The sequence below is a fragment of the Giraffa tippelskirchi genome, chromosome 8 (assembly GCF_054371585.1).
Source record: "Giraffa tippelskirchi isolate mGirTip1 chromosome 8, T2T-mGirTip1v1.2.pri, whole genome shotgun sequence".
Classification (NCBI taxonomy): domain Eukaryota; kingdom Metazoa; phylum Chordata; class Mammalia; order Artiodactyla; family Giraffidae; genus Giraffa; species Giraffa tippelskirchi.
In genome coordinates, this window is record NC_137282.1 from 44,510,599 (window position 1) to 44,538,023 (window position 27,425).

Consider the following 27,425-nt stretch of genomic DNA (forward strand, 5'->3'; position numbering starts at 1 on the left):
TTTGGCCCCCGGGTTGGGAACATCCCCAGGAGGAGAGCATGGAACCCACTCCAATATTCTTGCCTGGAGAATCCCATGCACAGAGGAGCCTGGCAGACTACAGTCAGTATGGTCGCACAGAGTCCAGACACCACTGAAATAACTTAGCACACGCACACCCCTTTCCTATCACATTTGATAACATAAATATTGATATTAATAAAATATTGCCATGACAAAACAAATATAGATAACAAGAATATTTTCACTGAACATTGGAGGAAATTATTGGCTCCATGGCAAAGGTGACCACATACTGTGTCTTACTGCTTCATGGGTAGAGGCAAATCCATGCTAAACTTGTAATACCTTTACAGCACACCGTTAGTCCATGGTGCGTGGATTAGAAGGCTCTGCCCTAAATAAACATATTCTGACCACACACAGAGAACCGTCAAAATGATTTTATTGTTCCATCTTAAAAGATGAGCCAGAATCAAAGATCAACATACATTTTAAGAAAACTGCAACGCAAACCCTTAAAAGAAGAAGAAAGAAGATTTTGTCTTATGAGTTATTTGGAGACACATTTAATGAAAAAAACTGAGACATTTTCCATGTAAATACAACAAAACATCTATTTTTTTAATGTGAGAAAGAAATAGAAAATCATCAATGCAGAGGATCTAAGAATAACAATTCTAGAAAGATAAGACTGAGAGACATTTAGACACTTATGAAAGAAATAGTATATGAGAGGTATATAATCAACAGACATGGGCAGGAGGTTGAAATTTTTCACCCATTGAACAACCTGGATAATGAACGAAAAGAAGAGACAAAAATATTAGAACAACAAGGATTAGAGAAAATCCCAAAATTTCAAAGGAGGGAAAGAAACATACATGCACACATGCAAACGAAAACAAAAAGAAGAGAATAAGCAAACAATTCACTCTAAGTGGATAATCAGAATTACATTAGTCTTCTCAGGAGCAGCATGAGAACAGGATGGAGGCTAAGGAGTCAATGAAGCAATGGATTTTGTGTTACAAAGAAAGGTGATTTCCAACCAAGAATGACCAATGTAAATGGTCACATCTACTTCAAGGTTAAATTCAAAGAAGTACATATACAATAAACATTCCCAATACATGTTTGAAAGTCATACTAGAATCTCCTTCTCCAAAAATACGGGACTAACCCAAGAAAGAGTTAAACATGACATGGAGACTTCAGAGCTATCCATCCGGTCAAGTAGTATGGGAAAGCAGGTGGATGGGAAGACGGTGGGAAGAACCAATTAACAAAATAAGAATTTAATAACATACTGATACTGATGCAACTTTGGGATATTTGGAAAGTCTTGATGGTGTAGTAAAGAAAAATAGTGTAAAGAAAAAATACAATTAAAACCCTATAAAAAACAAAACATTCATATAAAGAAAATGTAACAAACAGGCTAGGGATTATTACTTTTAGCCATATTAAGTTATTCCATGTTAAACTAAGCTATGTTTATAATTGACACATTTAAGTCAATTGTTGTGACTGTATAATTGCTCAGTTGTGTCTGATTCTTGCAACTCCATGGACTGTATTGGCCAGGATCCTTTGTCCATGGGATTTCCTAGGCAAGAATATTAGAGTGGGTTGCCATTTCCTCCTTCAGGGAATCTTCCAGATTCAGAGATTGAACCCATGTCTTCTGCTTGACAGGTGGACTCTTTACCCCTGAGAGACCAGGGACACCCATATGAATCGATGCACAAGATATACTGAGATGCAACTGTAATTCAGAATGATGAAATATGAAATTATATCTAGGCTATGGGTTCAAATTTGCTACCCACAGTTGCGTTTGAACATATATTAGGGAGCTTGCATGAATCTTTTGTTATAAGAGTGAACCATTCTGAAACTAAACATTATGTCTCTAGCTAACCATCCCAATTTATCTGCATATAACTGTTTTGATGAGACCTACATGACTGAGCGACTTCACTTTCATTTTCACTTTCATGCATTGGAGAAGGAAATGGCAACCCACTCCAGTGTTCTTGCCTGAAGAATCCCAGGGACGGGGGAGCCTAGTGGGCTGCCATCTATGGGGTCGCGCAGGGTCGGACACGACTGAAGCGACTTAGCAGCAGCAGCAACAGGGTATTCAAACAGCAGCTGAGGAATCAGACAGATTGAATCATGAGCTATCTCTAAAGGTATTCACCTATGGGCAAATGACATAAACTCTTGTTGCCTTAGTTTCATCACCTGTAAAAAGCAGATGATAATTACTTTCTCACAATATTGTTGTGAGGATTAAATGCACTAATAAAAGAGAAGTGCTTAGAACAAAGCTTATTATAATTAGTTGTTACATTATAGGGCAGTTGCAAAAATTAGGTGAAACTATCTTTAAATAAGGGCTTTCCTGGTGGCTCAGACTGTAAAGCAACTGCCTGCAGTGCAGTAGACCTGGGTTCGATCCCTGGGTCAGGAAGATCCCCTGGAGAAGGAAATGGCAACCCACTTCAGTACTCTCACCTGAAAAACTCCATGGATGGAGGAGCCTGGTAGGCTACAGTCCATGGGGTCACAGAGAGTAGGATATGACTGAGCAACTTCACTATATTTTAGTGAAAACAGAATACTGTCAAATATATAGCTCTATAGAAAGGTTAGCAATTCAGTATAGTAGTTGAAGTATAATGGAAAGACCTGCCAAAATGTTAAAACAATGCAGGCTATTTCTGGTTCAAATGACTTATGACTTCTTGATTAAAAAATTAATTGAAAACATTAATAAAAAAATAATAATAATAATGCATCTTTTTGATTATTTCCAAAATTGCTCCACATGATCTTTGTATATGTCTCTGTAAATGTAGGGCTTCCCCTGATAGCTCAGTTGGTAAAGAATCACCTGCAATGAAGGAGACCCCAGTTCGATTATTGGGTGGGGAAGGTCCGCTGCAGAGGGGTTAGGCTACCCACTCCGGTATTCTTGAGCTTCCCTTGTGGCTCAGCTGGTAAAGAATCTGCCAGCAATGCAGGAGACCTGGGTTCGATCCTTGAGTTGGAAAGATCCCCTGGAGAAGGGAACGGCTACCCACTCCAGTATATGGCCTAGAGAATTCCATGGACTATACAGTTCATGGGGTCGCAAAGAGTCAGACATGACTGAGCGACTTTCACTTCTTTTCAGAGCAAATTGCACGGATAACACAAACATCTTGACTTAAGAACAAATACTAATCAAATGTGATTTCCAGTAATGGAAGAATCCGCATGATATATCAGTGTCTAATTTATAACGACATGAACAAAAAAAATCTACTGAAAATAACTGTCTGGTACTAAAAATGTAATGCTGAAATCCAGACATTGCTTCTTAATTAAATATTGGTGATATTGTTTGCTACAATCTTACAAATGTTGCTTTGTAATCTATTTTCAGTTAAATCATGAAGTATCAAAATGCCTCTATATTATATATAAGATTAATTTCCAGTTTTCCTGAATGGGAACACATGGGATTCAATGGTGCTAGACTTTTAAATAATAAGATTAAAATAAATAAATCTAAGCCTCAATGGGCATATCTCCTATTTATTCTTGAAAAGGTGTTAGTTACTCAGTCTAATCAATTTCTTTGGGACTCTAGAACATAGCCCACCAGACTTGTCTGTCCATAGAATTCTCCAGGCAAGACTACTGGAGTGGGTAGCCATTCCCTTCTCTAGGAGATCTTACCAACCCAGGGATTGAATCAGGGCTTCCTGCAGTACAGGCAGATTCTTTACCATCTGAGCCACCAATGCAGGAGACACAGGAGACCCAGTGTGTAACTAAGCCTTCAGTTCTTTGAAATTTGTATTTTCTTCATATTTACAGATCCATTAGCGGAAGTGGAAGTGTTACTCACTCAGTCATGTCTGACTCTTTGCAACTCCATGGACCGTAACCCACCAGGCTCCTCTGTCCATGGGATTCTCCAGGCAAGAATACTGGAGTGGGTTAATATCAGACAGACTGAAACTTAAAAATAATACTAAGTTTAACAAAATAGACTATTGACTACTTGAATTTTAAAAAAGTATAATATAATCTTTTTTCTTTTATTGTAATGAGAACACAACACACATGAGATCTGTCTTTCTAAAATTTTAAGTGGACAATATAGTAACTATAGGCAGAATGTGTTATAGCAGTTCTCTAGAAGTTGTTTTTCTGGTAAAACTGAAACTTTGTAATCGTTGGACAGCAACACCCCATTCTCCCTTCCCCCAGCCCCTGGCAACCAATATCAGTTCAGTTCAGTTCAGTTCAGTCACTCAGTCATGTCCGACTCTTTGTGACCCCATGAACCGCAGCATGCCAGGCCTCCCTGTCCATCACCAACTCCCTGAGTCCACCCAAATCCACGTCCATTGAGTCAGTGATGCCATCCAACCATCTCATCCTCTGTCGTCCCCTTCTCCTCCTGCTCTCCATCTTTCCCAGCATCAGGGTCTTTTCAAATGAGTCAGCTCTTCCCATCAGGTGGCCAATATTGGAGCTTCAGCTTCAACATCAGTCCTTCCAATGAACATTCAGGACTGATCTCCTTTAAGATGGACTGGTTAGATCTCCTTGCAGTCCAAGGGACTCTCAAGAGTCTTCTCCAACACCACAGTTCAAAAGCACCAATTCTTCAGCATTCAGCTTTCTTTATAGTCCAACTCTCACATCCATACATGACAACTGGCAACCAATATACTACTCTGTTTTTCAGTTTGACTATTTTTATACCTCACATAAGTGGAATCATGCAGTAGTTGTCCTGTGACTGTCTTATTCTCCAGATTCATCAGTGGTGTTGAATATGTGAAGATTTTCTTCTTTTTTTTAAAGTCTGAATAATATTCCGTTGTGTGTATATTTCATGTTTCCTTCATCCAGTCATTTGTCAATGGACATTAAGTTGTTTCTATATTTTCCTATTGTGAATAATGCTACAATGAACATGGAATTGTGGATATCTGAGAACTCAATTTCAGTTTTTTTGGATGTATACCCCGAAGTGGCCTTGGTCTATAATGCAGTAATTGAGTTTTTATTGTTTTGAGAAGTTTGCATGTTATTTCTATAGCACCATTTTACATTTCCATCATATTGCATTCCCACAAACATGAACAAAGGATAAGGATAACAATTTCTCCACATCACATGCACTTAAAAAAAAAAAGTAATCACTATTCTAATAGGTATGAAGTGATATCTCATTTTGATTCTGATTTGCATGTCCAGATTGATAAATTATATTGAGTATCTTTTCATATAACTGTTGAACATTGGTATGTACTCTTTGGAAAAACATCTATTCAAATTCTTTGCCCATTTTTAACATCAAATTGCCTGCTGGCCTATTTTCTTTCTTTCTTTCTTTTTTTTTTTGTGTGTGTGCTGTTGAGTTGTAAGAGGTTGCTTTTTTTTTTTTTTTAAAGTTTGTTGGATAATAACCTTTTATCTGATATATAGTTTGCAATTTTTTTTTTCTATTCTGTAAGTTGCCTTTTCACCCTGTCGATTGTTCACTTTGCTGTACAAAAGATTTCTTGCTTAATATAGTCTCATTTGTCTATTTTTCGTTTCATTGCTTGTTTTTGGGGACATATTCAAAAAATCTTTGCTTACACTTATGAAGATTTTCCCTATGTTTTTACTACAGTTTCGAGTTTTAACACTTAAGCCTTTAATCCATTTTGAATTAATTATTGTGTATGTAGTAATTCTAGTCCAATTTTATTGTATTTTCCTGTGGATATCCAGTTTCTTCAATACCATTTGTTGAAGAGATTGTCCTTTTCCCATTGTGTATTCTTGTATCCCTTATCATAGACCAGTTGACCTTATATGCATAGATTTATTTCTGGGCTCTCTTTTCTGTTCCAGTGACCTATACTGTTACTTTGAAATGAAAGAATGAAGCTTATAGCTAATATCATACTCAATGGTGAAAAACTGAAAGCTTTTTTATTTTTTTAAAGATTGGGATGAAGGCAAGGATACCCACTTTTGAAAATATCTATTCAACATCATATTAGAAATTCTAGCCTGAGCAAATAGGAAAAGAGAAAAGAAAAAAAAAATAAGGGAGAAAAAGACATTCAAAGCTAAAAGGAAAAAATAAAATCATTTCTGTTTGAAGATGGCATAGTTTTATTTGTAGAGAATCCTAAAGATGTCCCTCAAAATTATTAGAATTAATGAATGAATTCAGTAAAACAGCAGGAAACAAAATCAGTATACAAAAATTAGTTTCATTTCTATCACTAACAGCAAACTATAAAAAAAAAGAAATTAAGAAAATAATTACATTTACAATATTATCAAAAAGAGTAAAACACTTGGTAATAACAATGTAGATAAAAGACTTGTATCTTGAAAATTATAAAACATTGATGAAAGAAGTAGACACCAATAAATGGAAAGACATCCACATTCAGGGAATGGAAGATTTAATATTGTTAAAATGGCCATACTACCCAAAGTGATCTACAGATGCAATGTAACTTTTATCAAAATCCCAATAGTAGTTTTTACAGAAATAGACAAAAACAATTCTAAAATTCATTTTGAACTGCTGCAAAAAAAAAAAAAAAAAAAAAATCAGAATAGCCAAAGCAATCTTAAGAAAGAATAACAAAGCTGAAGGTATCACACTTCCTGAATTTAAAATATCTTAGAAAAGTACAAACATTAAAACATGTAATCTATTGCTAAAATCTCAATTCCAGATTTAAAAAAAAAGAAAAAGAAAAGAAAGAAAGAAAAGAAAGTTGTATCAAGTAAAGCCAAGGAAAATGGAAAAGCTCAGTCACTTTACAAAATTCCTGTGTCCTGGAGGTGATGCAGGGGAGTGGCTAAGGGCAAAGTCTTTGTTGTCAAAACCAGAGTTTTCCCAGCTCCACAGAATACCAAGAGTACTTTTAAGTTGTTCGGTCGCTCAATATGTCTGAATTTTTATGAGCTTATGGACTGCAGCACATCAGGCTTCTCTGCCCTTCACTATCTCCCAGAGTTTGCTCAAACTCATGTTCATTGAGTCAATGATGCCATCCAAATATTTCATCTTCTGTCACCCCCTTCTCCTCCTGCCCTCAATCTCTCTCAGCATCAGTCTTTTCCAATGAGTTGGTTCTTCACATCATGTGGCCAAAGAATTGGAGCTTCAGCATCAGTCCTTTCAATGAATATTCAGGGTTGATTTCCTTTAGGATTAACGGTTTGATCTCTATGCTGTCCAAGGGGATCTCGAGAGTCTTCTCCAACACCACAGTTCAAAAGCATCAATTCTTCAGTGCTCAGCCTTCTTTATGGTCCAACTCTCACATCCCTACATGACAATTGGAAAAACCGTAACTTTGACTGTGTGGACCTTTGTTGGAAAAGTAATGTCTCTGCTTTTTAATATGCTGACTAGGTTTGTCATAGCCTTTCTTCCAAGGAGCAAGCAGTACTTTGTGCTTAGTCACTCAGTCATGTTCGACTCTTTGCAACCCCATGGACTGTAGCCTGCCAGACTCCTCTGACTATGGTATTTTCCAGGCAAGAATATCGGAGTGGGTTGCCATGCCCTTCACCAGGGGATCTTCCTGACCCAGGGATCGAATCCATATCTCTCACATTACAGGCAGATTCTTCACTATCTAAGCCATCAGGGAATCCCAAGCAGTATTTTATTATTTGTAAAAGTGGAGTTAATTATAGGAGGTAGGGTGGTTTCAAGCCTTAAGTGAAACAAACACATAAAATCTTTTGGTCATTATTTGATACACTTGGCTGTCCAATATATGTTTGTTGTACTTGAAACTTTTTTTCAGAAAGAAGAGGGAGCTGCAGATGAGTATAATTTTCTGAGTTCCACAAAAGAAATCATATAAAGTAAGCTTATGTTCTTTGAAAACTATTTTTTAAGAACAGGGTTTTCTTTTGGTTTTACTTTTTAAAATTTCTTATATTCTCAGTACCTAGTGTAGTATTAGCTGCCACAACAACAGTCATCTAACTGATTGCTCAATAAATGAAAAACTGGTGAATTTTTTTTCCCCCCCTAGAGCATATTTGAGAGATTGCCTGGTGTTTAGCCTTAACTACTCTAGTAGTGGGTTGGGATTCTTGGGTTTCTGTTCTCTGGACATTATGAAAGACTCAAGGCGTTACCTCAGTGCAACACCTCACCATTCAGAGCTAAGAAACAGAGGTTGTGAGATATTGAAGCTTTCTCTCTTAGATGGAAAATTCTAAAAATGGAGTCTACTAGGACCCTGCATTCTATTACTTGGATTTTACAGGAAGTGGATTCCTGGGGATCAAGAAAAATCAAGGCAAAAAGAGAAAAAATGAAACAAAAAGCAATATATGTAGAGCAACCCAACTGGAGAATGAGCGTAATAAATAGACAGACCCTAGCCGGAGAAGGAAATGGCAATCCACTCCAGTGTTCTTGCCTGGAGAATCCCAGGGACGGGGGAGCCTGGTGGGCTTCCGTCTATGGGCTCTCACAGAGTCGGACACAACTGAAGCGACTTAGCAGCAGCAGCAGCAGCAGCAGCCCTAAATTCACAGATTACAAAAATGCCACGCTCCTGGGCTTGACTCCAGTGGGGAAAAAAAAAACAAAAACTGTCAATACCTAAGGACAAGACAATAAGGGAGAGACCACAGCACCAAGACATATACTTTTATTTGACTCATCTCTCCTCAGTTGGGTAGATTTAGAGAATGGACATAACTGTTATCCAAACCTTCAAAGGCATGTAAACTTCTACTGAGTTTGGCACTAGGCTTAAAGCTCTAAAGGAGGAAGAGGAGAACTTGGATCTGAATCTCACCCCTTCGTGCATTAAGAACTGTGGTTTGCCAGTGGACTTTCTGGCCAGCTGCTAAAGCTTTCCAAGCAAGAACATCAAACCCTTTCCTGAAATTTATCTTCTCACAGCTTCTTTTATAATACCAGGAACCCATAATTTGTAATTGTACCAAGCAAAATTGCTCTTCACCAAGTTTTCAATCTACCCTTTAAATCAAATATGAGTCGAATTCATGACTATAATATTCTGAATATTCTTGTGCTTCTGGAACACCGTCTCATGTTGTCTGCCTACTTTTCATTTGATCTCTTTTCTGTCTCCTCAGCTAGATCATAAAATAAATTCATGAGTAACCCCATATAGCTATAACTCACTTTCTCTTAGACTTTTAATCCCTTTTTATCTTTTAATCTGCACTATATTTTATGGCTGGCTTACAACTTGAAAGCTTTTTTTAAAAAAAATACTGTATATGAACAACTCCATATAGTAATATATTCACCAAAATATTCCAAAGGAATAATTTAACATAATAGGAGAAATCTCATGAAAAATAATAGAATTATAAGTGAATTAAGAGATATAGCTTTTATTTGGAAATAATGGCAAAGTTATAGTTTTGTCATCAAGCATTCTAAAGTAGCATCAAATTGTATCAATTTAAGTAACAGGAATACCTCTAAGTTATCAGAATACATTGTGAAGCTAATAACTTGAGATCAATGTTCCATATAGTATGCATTAAAATTATGGTTTAGTGATAATTTTTTTTTTTATCCTTCTATGTATTACTCTGAAAAGTTCAAAGTGGTTAACAAGCAGATCATTATTCTATAAAACAGTGATAATGCATATGTTATTTTTCTATTTTGGTGAGTTTTAAAACTCATGTCCAACTTCTGAAGATTTTTTTTGAATGAAAACATACATCACCATAAGAAAGATAAATATAACTTTTCAAATTAAAATCTTGGGTTCCATTCTCAGGAGAGAAACTTATATGAAGTGACCATTTGATAGAAACTTTGGTGAAATAAAATAAAGTTGATAGACCCATCACAGTTTGATCTCATTGACTATCTATCAATTTAATCAGTTTGTTTTTTTTTTTTTGTCTAGAATTACAACATGTGTTTGTATCCTGGAATCTATAGACATCTATTCCAAACCTTCCATTACATAGATGAATAAATTGAGATCAGGTGATTTGTATTATCCGTTGTTATTTGTTCACCAACTGAGAGAATTTGGAATAGAAGTCCTATGACATATAGTAAAGTTTGAATTTTGTTTAGCTGAAGTACATTTCTATCTTGATGTTGGATTACAGCGGATATAGCAGAACAAGCACAGCTCGCCATTGAACAACACAGGGGCTAGGGGTGCTAACTTCTATGAAATTGAAAACCTGGGTTTAATTTATAGTTGGTTTTTCATATTCATGGTTTTCTCCTTATTCACATTCCAAGTCCCATGGATACCAACCTTGGATCCTTTGGTAACTTATAATAGTATTTGCTATTGAAAAAAATTGTTTATAAGTAGACTCATACAGCTCCTAGATAGCTCAGCTGGTAAAGAATCCGCCTGCAATGAAGGAATGAAAGTGAAAGTTGCTCAGTCGTGTCTGACTCTTTGCGACCCCATGGGCTATACAGTTCACAGAATTCTCCAGGCCAGAATACTGGAGTGGGTAGCCTTTCCCTTCTCCAGGGGATCTTCCCAACCCCGGGATTGAACCCAGGCCTCCTGCATTGAAGGCAAATTCTTTACCAGCTGAGCCACAAGGAGATCCCAGTTCATTTCCTGGGTCAGGAAGATCCCCCGGTGGAGGGCATGGCAAGCCCACTGCATTATTCTTGCCTGGAGAATCCCATGGACAGAAGAGCCTGGTAGACTACAGTCCATGGGGTCGCAGAGTCGGACATGACTGAGTGACTAAGCGCCCGTTCGCTCGCGTGCACACACACAGACACATATGCAGTTCAAAGCTGTGTTGTTCAAGGGTCAACTGTACTGTGTTAAAGTCTTTTCTTTCTTTTTTATAGCATACTTTTAAAAAATTATGTTTGATTGGAGGACAATTGATTTACAATGTTGTGAATCAGCCATAAGTATACATGTGTCCCTTCCCTCTTGAACCACTCTCTCTCCACCCTCCCCTCCATCCCACTCCTCTAGGTCATCACAGAGCACCAGCTGACACATGGAAGTCTTTTATTTCTTTAGCAACTAAACCTCAGCCTAAATCACTGCAACATTTAACCACAGCAATATAAAAGGAACAAAACCTTAATATGAAATCATAGCACTTGTATAAAAATAACACAGCTTTCTCTATTAGCTAAGATTATTTAATCAATAATGTCAAAAATCAATGCTACTTCATAGCTGAACATGCTTTCCGTCAGTGGACGAATCTATCTGTGAGCACTTTTGAAAATGGCATCATCTTGTCTTTGAGTTGTGAAATAATCAATAATTAAGATCACTGAACTGCAGGTTACGTAAACTGAGAGAACTAGTTCTGGACTTATAATGAAATTTCCATAGATATTGACCTCAGTAGAGTCTTTGCTTTTACAAAAGTTCATCCTCTTCTTTGAAACTGAGAGTAGAGTCATATACTCTTTAATAGAGTTAGCAGGGCCTGATATGTCAAGATCACTAACATGCTACTAATTGATTTCTTGTATTCTTTTGCCACTTTCATTAAGAGTTCTCATGTCACTTTCGATTTAAAGTTGCTCATTTGATATCTGTAACAGAGAGCAAAACAGCATCACTGCCACAAAGGCTGAGATGAGGGGACCTTGGGTTTTGGACCTGAGTCAAGAGATGGAACAAAGGTTTCACTGGAAACTGCTAACATGGGCCGATCAAGATTAATTCTAAGAGAAACTCATATATTTTTTATTAATTTATTCAGGAGAAATTTATCATGTACCTATTAGGTACCAAGCTCCACAGTGAGTACTGAATTAAAAAAAGAACTGTAAGCAGTCTTTAAGGTAGGGCGTGCTGGCTGCCTAGTGGTAGCATGAGAGACATGACCTGATGCTCTGTGAACATGTGGAAATGAGTTTCTGGAAGAGGAGTTATTGGGTCCCATTTTCAATCTAGGCTAAAGTTCACCTGGGTGAAATGAGACTTTTCTGATAATCAAAACCCAATCTATAAACAGCAGGATATGAAATAGTACCATGGCTTAGAGAAGTAATATTGTATTGAGGCAACATGAAGTAGACAGAAAGAGTCGCGAGAGATAAACCTGGAAATGTAGGTAGAGACAAAGTCACAAAGGGCATTAGAGATGATGCTGAGGACAAAATCAAATTTGATTTTTTGAAAGATGAATATGGTTTTAAGTACACAGGGTGAATGATAGGTGGTTATGGCAGGTAATTGAGTGATTATTATATATTATAAGGCCATAATCCAGGAAAGAAGCAGTGATTTCTTTTTAAATTTTATTTATTTTGGCTGGGTTGGGTCTCCATTGTTATGTGTGGGTTTTCTCTAATTGTGGCAAGCAGGGGCCAGTCTAGTTTGCCTTCTCATTGCAGTGATTTCTCTTCTTGTGGAGCCTGGACTCTAGGTGCATGGGCTTCAGTAGTTATGGCACATGGGCTTAGTTGCCCCTTAGCATGTGGAATCCTCCTGGACCAGGGATCGAACCTGTGTCTCCTGCACTGGCAGGGGGGTTCTTAACCATTGGACCACCAGGGAATCCAAAAAGCAGTAACATTTTGAAGAAAATTTGTGGCAGAATGAAAAGGGCAAACATATTTTAGCAACTTTTAGTCAAATAAAATATACTGGGCTGGAAGTAAACAGAAGAAAAAAAAGATTTTGAAAAATGTTTAAAATGCAACTAAAAAATTCAGTGTATCTTTGCCAAGCCAACTGGACATTTTGTAATTTAAGCAACTGGAATATATAAATGATAGTCCAGTCACTAAAACCTAGAGGAAAATATGAGTAAGACTGTAGATTTAGGCATATAGGGAGAGAGAGAAGCCTGTGATACATGAATCTTTTAAGGGCAGGGAAAGGCAAAGGGTGTGTAGAAAAAAACTAAGAAACTGTGATTAAGAAAGAAAGGAGAGAGCTAAGAATAAATGACACTGAGGAAACCAACCGTAGTTGGAGGCAACCTGAAGAAAGAGATGTACATCAATCAGATAAGTATCCCTAAAAGAAGTCAGGTAAACGTGAGGAGCCCCTTTTACTGGCAGTAGAAAAGATCAATTACCCAGAAAGAGTATTGGAAAGCTGAAAGAAGGCAGCTTCCTAAAATGTGGGCCTAAAATGTGCTAATAAGCAGTACTAAACTCAGAAGAAAGCAGGATTTCAACTAAAAGAAGGAAACAATGGAACCATCCTTTGCAAGTGTAACGATGAATGAGTTGGTCTGTATTACTCTCAGCAACGGGCAATAGTGGAAGAAACCAGAGGAGGTGAAACTCTTTATGAAATTCAGATATCTATTTCCAATTATGGGATGAGAGGCTCAGAGTTGTTACCCAAGATCAAATTGGCAGAGCTTTCATTTTTGTTGAACAGTGGATAAAACATATTTCCTGGAGGGAAGATTTGGAAAATTGAGTTAAGGTTTAGAATGGAAAAAAAAGAGATGAATATCAGACAATAAATGGTCTTGAAAGTGTTCATACTGTGTAGTAATTCATAACATAACATCAAAGGATTTGGACAGAGTCCAGGCACGGTCAAAATCTTGGAAAAAAAGACCAATCTGTAGCAATGGAAAAGCTATTTTAAAAAGAGGTAAGTCTGCATTATGTTTCCATTTGTCGAACAAATTACTAAAATTGGAAGGAAACAAGGAAATCTTAGCCCATCATTATAAAGTTGAAGAATTTTCGCAACCATTTTGTGTGCCATTTATTACACAATGCAATTTACACGAGTTGATGCAGGGGTCCGAAACTCCTGGGCCTCAGACAGACTGATATCTGTTAGGAATCTGGGCTGCACAGCAGGAGATGACTGTCAGGTGAGTGAGCAAAGCTTCATGTGTATTTACAGTTGCTCTCCATCGCTCATATTGCTGACCTTCTGTCAGATCACTGAAGGCATGAAATTTTCATAGGAGCGTGAACTTATTGTGAACCACTATGAGCCACATTCCAGGAAAGTAGGTTGTGCTTTATGATGATCATCCCTAAACCACCACCCTCCCACTCACCATTGTCCATGTAAAAACTGTCTTCCACAAAAGCAGTTCCCAGTGCCAAAAAGACTGAGAACTGCTGCATTAATGCATAAGTGAGTTACGTGAGACCTCTACTATTTATATTCCCACTTGTTATTTGAAATAACAGAGGTTTGGAATGTTTAAGTGACTTGCCAAAATTTTGTTAATTTGAAAGTAATAGAAAACCCCATCCATCTTCAAGTATAAGATCTCATACAAAAAGGGCTGTGTGGTCTCAAATCATCAAGATGCTTAGAGGTTGAGCTTTAGGCAGGGGGAGTCAAGACTCCTCATTACTTTCCCTGGGATTCTCAAGTGTGTATGACCTCTTGTATGTGACTATCTCAAGTCACGTTTCCCCCAAGATGTTGCACACCAGAGTCCAGAGAAAAAGAAAAAGAGAGCATTCCCTAGAAGGTCCCATCAAATATCTCCTCTGGTTTTATTGGTTTAAAATAGATTATATTTACATTCCTTAACCAATCATTATTAGCCAAGAAGTTTAGAATGGAATCAAATGCTTCCATGGGAGTCAAGTTCCTTCTAGCAAACATTGAAGAGTGAAGATGAATATTATATGCACAATTCCTACAATTAGGGGGATTAACTTTTTTGGAGGGGAGTACTGCATTATCCCCTAAAATTACACTATTATCCTTACAGAGTTGAAAACATTTGCAAAAGATCATTTATCTATTTAATTACAGAACTGGTTCTAGGATACAGTACTTTTGGCTTCTGGTGTATACACACACACATACACATGTATATACACATGTAGACAGCTTGTATTTTCCTTTTTTACTAAAACTAGATGAAGTGATAAATGGATAGGAAGATAGATATAGATATTAGGTGGGTAGATAGATAAGTCTCTCTTATACTTAACGTGACATGCGTGTGTGCATGTTAAGTCACTTCTGTCATGTCCGACTCTATGGACAGTAGACCCTATGGACCCTATGAACAGTAGACCCCAGGCTATCCTGTCCATGGGATTCTTCAGACAAGAATACTGGAGTGGGTTGCCATTTTTTCCTCCAGTGGATCTCTCTGACCCAGGGATTGAACCCGTGTCTCTTACACCTCCTGCCTTGGCAGGCAGGTTCTTTACCACTACAAACACCTGGGAAGCTCTTACCATGGCAGAATCATCCAATCAAATAAAAACAGATAATTTCAGGTGTGTTGGATGTCTTTTAAATAAACTCTAATTAATTTGTCCTTAATACCTTGGCTAAGTACATTTGGATCAGAAGTGATTTCTTTATGTATTTGGCTATGCAGCCAAAATACAGATCTTACTGAATTATAGCTGAGAGCCACTGAGTGAATGAATTCCAAACTCATATTTTAGCATTGTTGCTCAGTCGCTGAGTCGTGTCCAACTCTTTGAGACCCCATGGACGGTAGCCCACCAGGCTCCTTTGTCCATGGGATTTTCTAGGCAAGAATACTGGAGCAGGTTGCCATTTCCTCCTTGAGGGGATCTTCCAGACCCAAGGATCAAACCTGAGCCTCTTTCATCTCCTGCATTGGCTGGCAGATTCTTTTACCACTGCGCTACCTTGGAAATATTTTTATCGTTATTTCTATGGAATTTCCCAACCACGACTTCTGTGAAAATAATTTCTAAATTACATTAAGTACATAGGAGACAGCATTGGGCATCACTAGATGTCAGAGTTCATCCAATATGTGTTCCTGGGAGCACACATTAGAATTTGTGTTAGTGTTCGTCATATAGAATTCTTGGCACACAACAGAGAGATAAAGTGCTCATAAAAATGGATTCACTTATCCATCAAAGTCCATTTGGATCACAAGGTGTAAATATGTATAGTCTAAAATATTTAGGACATACCCGGAAGGAAAGTTTTATAACCTTAGAGTGCTTTCGGATCATCGGACTGAATGACAAATCACAAGCTGATGTCACAGCATTACGCGTGCCAGGGGGTACTCCGAGGCCAGGCTGAGCCGTGTTGGAGCTGGAGACAGGAAAAAAACAAATTGCCTGCTCTGATCCTCGAAGTACAGTTCAAGGGAGCATAACTTCTACTCTGGAGGGCTTTTATGGCATATATCTTTTCTGATCCTTAAAAATTCTGATTACTTCAAGCAGGTTTAATAAGTATGCAAATTCTTCATTCATGTGTCTCTAATAAAGTGGCCCAATATCATCATAGTCTACTTTTTGCATTTTAATATATCTTAAATACACATCTCAAAGTCACATTTTTCTAACATATGGGACATAAAATCTAGATTAGTATTCAATATTCAAATAATATTCAAATATTAAAGTATGGATTTGGAGACAGGAATCATATCAGTTATACATCTGGGTGTTGTGACCCTCTATGTGATACAGGAGAACAAAAAGTGTGTATTTATTTTATTTATGTATGTGTTTATTTTATTTTAAATTGCACATACTATATGGAAAACTCTTTTCTCTGCAGATGTTAGCTCGTTTAATACTTCTATAAAATGAGTACTCATTTTTCACTTTTTTGCATATGCAGAAACTAAAACAGATAAATTAAATGATTTGCTTGAGGTCACACAGTTTGCTAGTGGTACATCTAGGATTCAAACTTAGGCATTAAGATCCCAGAGGCAAAAGTGCTAAGTTCAGTGGCAAGCAGTGCCATCCCTCCTAATTAAAGAAATCTCCTCAGGAATATGTGTGTAATGGTACTTCTCAGTGATGGTTACTCATCAGACTCATCTACGGAGATTTTTAATCATGTCTGAAACCTGGCCCAACCAGGAACAATTAAATTAGACTTTCCGATGAGGGCCCAGGAAGTGGTGTTCTTAATAACCCTTGCAAATGTCTTATATGCAGCCCTGGTTGAAGATAAAGGGGGCAGAGAAGCTATTTACAACTTTAAGGAGCATATACAGGAAGAGAATACTATGGACAGAGGAGCCTGGTGGGCTGCAGTCCTTCGGGTCACAAAGAATCAGACATGACTGAGCAGAAGGGCAGTACAGCAGCACAGGAAGAGAATTCGCCCGAGGAATCTAAGAGCCAAGTGTTCATAAACAGCTCAGAGAAATATAATGTAAAATTGATAAAGACCCAGTTCCTTTAAAGACTAGGCTCAACCGCTATGCATTTATGTTTAATTTTACTGTATAATTAAAGTCTGCTTTAGCAGAACTCAAGTTTCAATGTCATATAGCATCCTAGTCCCTTAAAAAATGTCCCATGTATGCACATGCCCTTATTTGCTCCCTCTGTGTGACTTGGTTCTGAAGCTCTCTCTGCTGTTTAATGTCTTACTGATATGATAAAATGTACATTTATTTTCCAATCCTATTTGAAAAGAAAGTGTATTATATTTATCTTTCTGTACCTTTTAAACTCTAATTGTATTATTTCTTGATTATACTGTAGTGTATACAAAGGGCAAACACAAAGAGAAAATGATTCACCGCATTGCATGTTTATTTCCTTTCCTGTTTAATGCATCGGTGAGAGGGTTAACATTATTCAGTGAATATACTTATATTGACTTTCTTCAGGTCTGTGCCCCAACCTGTGGCTAAACCTTACTTACGTGATCTTTTTCAATGCAATGTCACTCATTTTGGGTTCTGCTTTCTTAAATGAGAACAGTGATGCGCGTTAGAAATTCAAGACAAGTTAAACTACCAATTTAGTGTTAAAAGAGACTCTAAAGTTCATAACTAGCTTTCAGGTTGGCCATTTAGAGTGTTATGTGTTGTATTTTTGTCTTTTTTGTGTACATGTGAATATGATAAGCATCCACCAATAAACATTTATTTAGGATATAATTCATGACCGACATTAGATGTACAAGAAATGAATATGGAGGAGCTGCTGATGTAAAAGACTGCGTGGTCCATGAAAAGGACACATGATGTGTAGAGTTTTAAGGATCAAAATATACTAAGGCTACTGGGAGTACAGAGGAGTGGACAAATTCTCTCTGCTTGGGAGCAGAAAAGCACAGACTCACAGAAGTGACAGTAGAACTGCGACATCAAGAATGGGATAGCTCCAGATGGTGGAAACCAATATCCTCCAGGCAGCAAGGTCACTTGAGCAAGAACACAGGTGAAAATGTGTCGAATAAACAGTAAATAAGTATGTATAATCACTGCAAGGGTCCCTAGTTGGAAGTTAATCTGGGAGGGAGATTGAAACCCATTCATGTCATGCTATTCATAGCATGTCAATGAATTTAGATAATGGTCTTTCATTGGGAATAGAAATCCATTAAAAAGTTGTTTTTTTTTTTTTTTTCCAATCACGACTTTTTCTTTTTAATGAATGAGAATAACTTGATCAATCTTGTATTATGGGAAAATGATTCTCCTGTGTAATAGGAGTTGGAAGGGGAAGCAATTAGAATGCTTTGGAGCCTTGTGACTTGAGAGTGAAGATTCAAACCAGTTGAGATAGTGGCAGGGGTGATTAAAAGCAAAGAACATATTCAATTTTTAGAATGACCTTATACATCTGGGAAGTTAAACAAGAGGTCATAAATTCAATATAATCTGCTTATATTTTCAATGTATTTCTAGAAAATTTGTTTATTTACTATCCCAAATGCAAAAAAAAAAAAAAAAAAATACAAACAGCAAACTACATGGAGTATAAATCTGTCTTCCCAAGTGTCTCAGTGGGGAAACAACCTGCCAGCAAAGCAAGAGACATAGAAGATGAGGGTTCAATCCCTGGATCAGGAAGATCCCCTGGAGTAGGAATTGGCAACCCACTCCAGTATTCTTGCCTGTAAAATCCCATGGACAGAGAAGCCTGGACAGGTACAGTCCACGGGCTTGCAAAGAGTTAAAGCGGACTGAGGACTGAACACACAAGAATAAACCTGTCATGCTGGAAGTAGTGTTTGACAGAATAAATAATTATATAAAGAATTATTTTTTATGAGAGTAGTACCTGGTGCATGTTATGGATCACTGAGTGTTTCTTTATTAAAAGAAGAAATGAATGAATCAACAGATCCATTCCCACTCAGGCTGAAATCATGAGATAGTAGGGCTCAGTTCTGCTTCTACCTCTCTACCATTATGTATGAGAATGACTTTTAGTATCAACAGGAATGGTTTTGATATCATAGGGCTTCAATTAATTAATTGTGAAATGTAGACATTGTGTTAGATTATTTCTAAAATGTATCCCCCTTGATCATACTATCTTTAAGAAAGTTAAATACAGTGTGACTATTGCATTTTACACAGCAAACAGAAGTAAGCTTAAGAGTATAGCTGTGTTATGAAAGAATGCTGATTTGTCTACACTAGGTTCCAGAACCCACAATGTGATCACTGAATAGAATTTAGGGAGAAGAGATAATGAAAACTTTCTGAGCTTCAACATTTAGGGTGGTTACATTTGAGTGATAAGAGAATAAACTCTAAGATGATGGCTACATACAAGAAGGTGACTCCAGTTTTTGTGGATGTAATTGATTGTATTGTTTCCTTTTTTCACACTAAATAGGCCCCCAACCGCCTCCTACCTCTTGAGTATTTAGTGTTTTGTTAGTGTCAGAAACTGAGATGCTATTCAAGCACTAACCAAGGTAGTATTTGGAGATGTACATACTCCAGACAATTAGTTGTGTCTCCTTAATGAAGGGAGTATCAAGTCTTCCTTTGCATTAGTTTGGTGAAAGTCATGGAGCAGTCAGCAAAAGAAGCTGATACAATGCTGCTTAATTGTCTTGTAAACTCATATTGAGGTAGCTCTAAGAATTCTTGAATAACTTACATCAGAAACTGCCTTTTCACTAAACCTGACTTAAGCTCTATTGAAATTGAGAGGATAATCATTTTTCGGTACTCTGAACGATAGTACCAATGAAACAAGTGGCATTATTCTTGCTATTCAGTGATCCTTTTGAGGTGGGCAAAATGGAATTGAATTTGGTGCTTCTATCACTTATGGGAATACTTTGAAACTCCTTTAATATTTGAGATTAAAACTGTTAACATAAAGAATTTAGTATATATTTGGAACATACTTTTCTACATACTTAGTGAAGGTTCATGTTAATATTAACAACAGAAATGTAAAAGGGAAGATACTATCTTATTTGTCCTTGAATTCTGCGTTGAGTATATGGTCACTGTTAGGTAAAAGTTTATTAAATTTGTTACTACATATTTTGTAGAAGATTTAATAATGTTTTCTTCAAAGTAAAACAATGCATATATTTATACATAGAATTTCAATATTTGTATCTAGAACTGTCATTATTTAATATGTGTATACTTTACCTGTATAGCACATATGTCATTAAATGATAATGGAGATCCAGGTGACTTATTTTTCTGGGGAAAAGAATCACTATTCAGAAGAAAGAAAGAAAGTGAAGTCACTCAGTCGAATCTGACCCTTTGTGACCCCATAGGCTGTAGCCTACCAGGTTCTTCCATCCATGGGATTTTCAAGGCAACAGTGCTGGAGTGGGTTGCTGTTTCCTTCTCTAGGGAATCTTCCCGACCCAGGGATCGAACCCTGGTCTCCCGCGTTGTAGGCAGACGCTTTACTGTCTGAGCTACCAGGGGAGTCAGAAGAGAAATGGGAATTTACTCTTGCAACTGTTCATTCCTACAGCATTATGAAGGACATAGCTTTGATAACCTTTAATACAAGACTCCAGTGCCTACCTATCAATACTTAGCTGTCAAATAATTATAAATAATGAGACAGATATTGTTGTTGGTGATAAAGATGATGGATGATGAAGAACAATAGTTCTCATTCTTTAAAGCTTAGAAATATTTGCCTACTTTCCTTCTAGTAGTTTCCTTTCCTGGGAAAGGCTGTTGTAATAACACATATGCTTCATCTGTTGATATAACTAGAATTCACCAAAATATCTTAAGGTAAAACATTTGGCATTGCTACAGTCCACAAGGTCGCAAAGAGTCCAGCAGGACTGGGTGACTAACCACAAGCACACATGTCGACTGAGTGTTATTTCTTACTTTTCTTTTAGCATTTTGACACGACATATAACCAAAAAAAGAGGTGAAGGGATGGTTCATTATCTTAGCTTTTAGAGGAAACACTTAAGACTGAGTTTGTTCATGGCTTGCACTGTCTTAAAGGAAAAGCCTGAATGAGTAAATGAAGCAATCTTGCATTCTCCAAACTGACAGTTACACTGAATGTCTCCAAGAGAGGAAGAGAGCTCTGTCCACTGTATAACTCTGGATGTATATATCACTCCCTTTATGCTCAACAGATATTTATTTCCTCATCAGCAACATATTATTTTATTAACAGCACGTTTGATAATTTTGATTTTACTTTATTTTTAATTCTAAATAGTAACACTGAACTGAATAGACATTAAGTAGAGATGCTCACTTAGTTCTCAGAGAAGGATTTAACTGTGACTATGAATATATGAGACAAAATAACTAAAACTCCCATAAACTTCTCCTCCATTCAGTTCAGTTCAGTTGTGTCTGACGCTTTGTGATCCCATTAACTGCTGCATAACAGGCTTCCCTGTATATCACCCACTTCCGGATTTGCTCAAACTAACGTCCATTGAGTCGACGATGCGATCCAACGATCTCATCCACTGTCGTCCCCTTCTCCTCCCACCTTCAATCTTTCCCAGCATCAGGGGTTTTCAAATGAGTCAATTCTTCGCATCAGGTGACCAGAGTATTGGAGTTTCAGCTTCAACATCAGTCCTTCCAATGAATATTCAGGACTGATTTCCTTTAGGATGGGCTGGTTGGCTCTCCTTGTAGTCCAAAGGACTCTCAAGAGTCTTCTCCAACACCACAGTTCAAAAGCATCAATTCTTCGGTGCTCACCTTTCTTTATAGTCCAACTCTCACATCCATACAAGACTACTGGAAAAATCATAGCTTAGACTAGATGTACATCTTTTGGCAAAGTAATGTCTCTGCTTTTTAATATGCTGTCTAGGTTGGTAACCATTTTTTAAGATTTGAAATATCTCAACTGGAATTCCATCAGCTCCACTAGCTTTGTTCATAGTGATGCTTCCTAAGGCCCACTTGACTTCACATTCCAGGGTGTCTGGCTCTAGGTGAGTGAACACAGCATCATGATTATCCGGGTCATGAATATCTTTTTTGTATAGTTCTTCTGTGTATTCTTGCTACCTCTTCTTAATATCTTCTGCTTCTGTTAGGTCCATACAATTTCTGTGCTTTATCAAGCCCATCGTTGCATGAAATGTTCCCTTGGTATCTCTAATTTTTTTGAAGAGATCTCTAGTCTTTCCCATTCTATTGTTTTCCTCTATTTCTTTGCACTGATCACTGAGGAAGCCTTTCTTATCTCTCCTTACTATTCTTTGGAACTCTGCATTCAAATGGGTATATCTTTCCTTTTCTCCTTTGCAATTTGTAAGCAATTTAATTGCTTCTTTTCACAGCAATTTGTAATGCCTCCTCAGACAGCCATTTTGCTTTTTTGCATTTCTTTTTCTTGGGGATGGTCTTGATTGCTGCCTCCTGTACAATGTCAGGTACCTCCGTCCATAGTTCATCAGGCATTCTGTCTATCAGATCTAGTCCCTTAAATCTATTTCTCACTTCCACTGTGTAATCCTTAGGGATTTGATTTAGGTCATACCTGAATGGTCTAGCGGTTTTCCCTGCTTTCTTCAATTTAAGTCTGAATTTGGCAGTAAAGAGTTCATGATCTGAGCCACAGTCAGCTCCCGGTTCTGGTTTTCTGACTGTATAGAGCTTCTCCATCTTTGCCTGCAAAGAATATAATCAATCTGATTTTGGTGTCGATCATCTGGTGATGTCCATGTGTTGAGTCTTCTCTTGTGTTGTTGGAAGAGAATGTTTTCTATGACCAGTGCGTTCTCTTGGCAAAACGCTTTTAGCTTTTGACCTGCTTCATTCTGTACTCCAAGGCCAAATATGCCTGTTACTCCAGGTTTTCTTGACTTCTTGCTTTTGTATTCCAGTCCCCTATAATGAAAAGGATATCTTTTTGGGGTGTTAATTCTAGAAGGTCTTGTTGGTCTTCATAGAACCGTTCAACTTCACCTTCTTCAGTGTTAATGGTCGGGGCAAAGACTTGGGTTACCGTGATATTGAATGGTTTGCCTTGGAAATGAACAGAGATCATTCTGTCATTTTTGAGATTGCATCCAAGCACTGCATTTTCGGCTTTTTTGTTGACTATGATGGCTACTCCATTTCTTCTAAGGGATTCTTGCCCACAGTAGTAGATATAATGGTCATCTGATTTAAACTCACCTATTCCAGTCCATTTTAGTTCGCTGATTCCTAAAACGTCGACATTCAGTCTTGCCATCTCCTGTTTGACCACTTCCAATTTGCCTTGATTCATGGACCTAACATTCCAGGTTCCTATGCAATATTGCTCTTTACAGCATCAGACCTTGCTTTCATCACCAGTCACATCCACAACTGGGTGCTGTTTTTGCTTTGGTTCCACCTCTTCATTTTTTCTGAAGTTGTTTCTCCTCCGATCTCCAGTAGCATACTGGGCACTTATTGACCTGGGGAGTTCACCTTTTAGTGTCCTACTGTTTTGCCTATTCATACTGTTCATGAGGTTCTCATGAGCTATTTCAAATACTAAAAGATAATGCTATGAAAGTGCTGCATCCAATATGCCAGCAAATCTGGAAAATTCAGCAGTGGTCACAGGACTGGAAAAGGTCAGTTTTCGTTCCAATCCCTAAGAAAAGCAATGCCAAAGATTGCTCAAACTACTGCACAGTTGCACTCATATCACATGCTAGTAAAGTAATGCTCTAAATTCTCCAAGCCAGGCTTCAACAATACATGAACTATGAAATTCCAGATGTTCAAGCTGGTTTTAGAAAAGGCAGAGGTACCAGAGATCAAATTGCCAACATCTGTTGCATCATCGAAAAAGCAAGAGAGTTCCAGAAAAACATCTATTTCTGGTTTATTGACTATGCCAAAGCCTTTGACTGTGTGGATCACAATAAACTCTGGAAATTTCTGAAAGAGATAGGCATATCAGACCACCTGATCTACCTCTTGAGAAATCTGCAAGAAATTCTTTCAAGGCAGGAAGCAACAGTTAGAACTATACATGGAACAACAGACTGGTTCCAAACAGGTAAAGGAGTATATCAAGGCTATATATTGTCACCATGCTTATTTAACTTATATGCAAAGTACATCATGAGACACTCTGGGCTGGAAGAAGCACAAGCTGGAATCATGATTGCTGGGAGAAATATCAACAACCTCAGATATGCAAATGACACCACCCTTATGGCAGAAAGTGAAGAAGAACTAAAGAGCCTCTTGATGAAAGTGAAAGAGGAGAGTGAAAAAGTTGGCTTAAAGCTCAACATTCAGAAAACTAAGATCATGGCATCCAGTCCCATCACTTTGTGGCAAATAGATGGAGAAACAGTGGAAACAGTGACAGACTTTATTTTTCTGGGCTCCAAAATCACTGCAGATGGTGACTGCAGCCATGAAATTAAAAGACGCCTGCTCCTTGGAAGAAAAGTTATGACCAACGTGGACAGCATATTAAAAAGCAGAGACATTACTTTGAACTGAACTATGTTGGTCATAGCTTTTCTTCCAAGGAGCAGGCGTCTTTTAATTTCATGGCTTCAGTCACCATCTGCAGTGATTTTGGAGCCTAAAACTTCTCTTAGTACATAAAAAGTATGAAAAGCATCAAGAGATGAGGAAGGCCACAGACAATTTGGATTGTCTTTCAGTTCAGTTCAGTCGCTCAGTCGTGTCCGACTCTTTGTGACCCCATAGACTGCAACACGCTAGGCCTCCCTGTCCAACTCCTGGAGTTTACTCAAACTCATGTCTATTGAGTCAGTGATGCTATCCGACCATCTTATCCTCTCTCCCCCACTTCTTCCGCCTTCAATCTTTCCCAGCATCAGGGTCTTTTCAAATGAGTCAGTTGTTCGCATCAGGTAACCAGAGTATTGGAGTTTCAGCTTCAGCATCAGTCCTTCCAATGAATATTCAGGACTGATCTCCTTTAGGATGGACTGGTTGGATCTCCTTGCTGTCCAAGGGACTCTCAAGAGTCTTCTCCAACACCACATTCAAAAACATCAATTCTTCAGTGCTCAGCTTTATTCACAGTTCAACTCTCACATCCATACATGACCACTGGAAAAACCATAGCTTTGACTAGAGGGACCTTTGTTGGCAAAGTAATGTCTCTGCTTTTTAACTGATGTCTAGCTTGTTCATAACTTTCCTTCCAAGGAGTAAGTGTCTTTTAATTTCATGGCTGCAATCACCATCAGCAGTGATTTTGGAGCCCCCAAAAATAAAGTCTGCCACTGTTTCTGTTGTTTCCCCTGTTTCCCCATCTATTTCCCATGAAGTGATGGGAGCAGATTTCATGATCTTAGTTTTCTGAATGCTGAGTTTTAAGCCAGCTTTTTCACTCTCCTCTTTCACTTTCATCAAGAGGCTCTTTAGTTCTTCTTCACTTTCTGCCATAAGAGTGGTGTCATCTGTATATCTGAGGTTATTGATATTTCTCCTGGCAATCTTGATTCCAGCTTGTGTTTCTTCCAGCCCAGCGTTTCTCATGATGTACTCTGCATATAAGTTAAATAAGCAGGGTGACAATATACAGCCTTGACGTACTCCTTTTCCTATTTGTTCCATGTCCAGTTCTAACTGTTGCTTCCTGACCTGCACACAGGTTTCTCAAGAGGCAGGTCAGGTGGTCTGGTATTCCCATCTCTTTCAGAATTTTCAACAGTATATTGTGATCCACGCAGTCAAAGGCTTTGGCATAGTCAATAAAGCAGAAACAGATGTTTTTCTGGAACTCTCTTGCTTTTTCGATGATCCAACGGATGTTGGCAATTTGATCTCTGGTTCCTCTGCCTTTTCTAAATCCCGCTTGAACATCTGGAAGTTCACGGTTCACATATTGTTGAAGCCTGGCTTGGAGACTTTTGAGCATTACTTTACTAGCGTGTGAGATGAGAGCAATTGTGCAGTAGTTTTAGCATTCTTTGGCATTGTCTTTTTTGGGCAATTGGATTGCAATCATTCTTTGGCATTGGATTGTCTTTGAAGTTTCCCAATATCAGTGATCACTCAGAGTAATTAAACCTTGAGGCATAAAGGTGCTTCTCTAGATACTATTGCAATTATTTTTGGTTCCTCGCATTATCAAATATTCTGTCCTAATTAAAGACTTCCTAAACTAGTGTGTCAATGTTGATTTTTAAATTGCAATTGCAAATTACTTATACCCTCTAAAGTTCAGGAAGGCTTTAAACCTTTTATCTCTTCTTTTGATATCTTAATCATGCAATTAAACATCTACAGTAAGCAGATGCGATAATGTAAGCGGAGTCATGTTTTCCTCAGTGTACAAATCAATAAAGCTACTGCAATGACTTTTAGGTCTATGATGGCATTACTGGAAATGATACTTAGTTAAAAGAGGTATCATTTGCACTAACAGCTAATATTGTTGCTCAACATTTTGGTTATAATAGTTGAGTTACTCTCAGTGTCTTCTTACACTCACAGATTAAAAGTCCAAAGGAAAAAGGAGTCCAGAGGATAAAAGACATACCCTTGAGCTCTGTATAACAAAGTTGCTAGAGTCATATTGTCTTATTTTCCAGGTGCATATGTTCTCCAAGTCAAGGCCACGGATGCTGATGATCCAACCTATGGAAACAGTGCCAGAGTCGTTTACAGCATTCTTCAGGGACAACCTTATTTCTCTATTGATCCCAAGACAGGTAAATTTTTTATTAGAGACAACATTATCACCTCCTCTTCAAATATTTAAACTTTAATTAAATCTTGGCATGGGAACTTGCCTCTTCTAACACCTCAATAAAGATTCAGTGTGCCGACTGTCAAACAAAGAAGATCAGATCTTAGCTTGATGCTACAGAGCTATTTCCTTCAGATCGAAATTGGTATAAAAATAAATCTTTATATATATATGTATATATATGTATATATATATACATATATATGTCAAGTCCACATTTGTTAGAAATTCTCTGTATAATTTACTTTAAATTTTCAAAAGGCTAGGAATATTTTTTGTTTGTTTGCTTCTTCTAGCTAAAATAGCTTTTTATTTCAGTTTTTCTTGGTTGAGTTCAATTTTCAATTTGGGGGCCAAATCAACTCAAGATTATGGAATTTCTATTGTTCTCTTTATCAAGTGGTATGGATGGTGACTTCGGATACATATAGATTAATGCTTCTACTAGGGAAAAGGAGAGGACTGACAAACTTGAAACCCCAAGATCACTATTTTTTTCTGCTCTATGTTTTTGAATTCAGTCTCATTTTTAAGTCAAACTTTTGAAATTCTGGTT

General features: G+C 37.6%; 1 protein-coding gene across 2 annotated transcripts in view; it reads left to right on the plus strand.

The window, feature by feature from the left end:
- Positions 1 to 27,425, plus strand: part of CDH12 (cadherin 12) — a 293,386-nt gene that overhangs the window by 184,316 nt on the left and 81,645 nt on the right. Inside the window, exon 3 of one of the 2 annotated variants that reach the window (XM_081524211.1) lies at positions 26,712 to 26,831. The exons of the other annotated variant lie outside the window; for it this stretch is intronic. Within the exon in view, the coding sequence (XP_081380337.1) occupies positions 26,712 to 26,831 (120 nt within the window). The remainder of the gene's footprint in view (positions 1 to 26,711; positions 26,832 to 27,425) is intronic. 2 annotated transcript variants of the gene reach the window in all.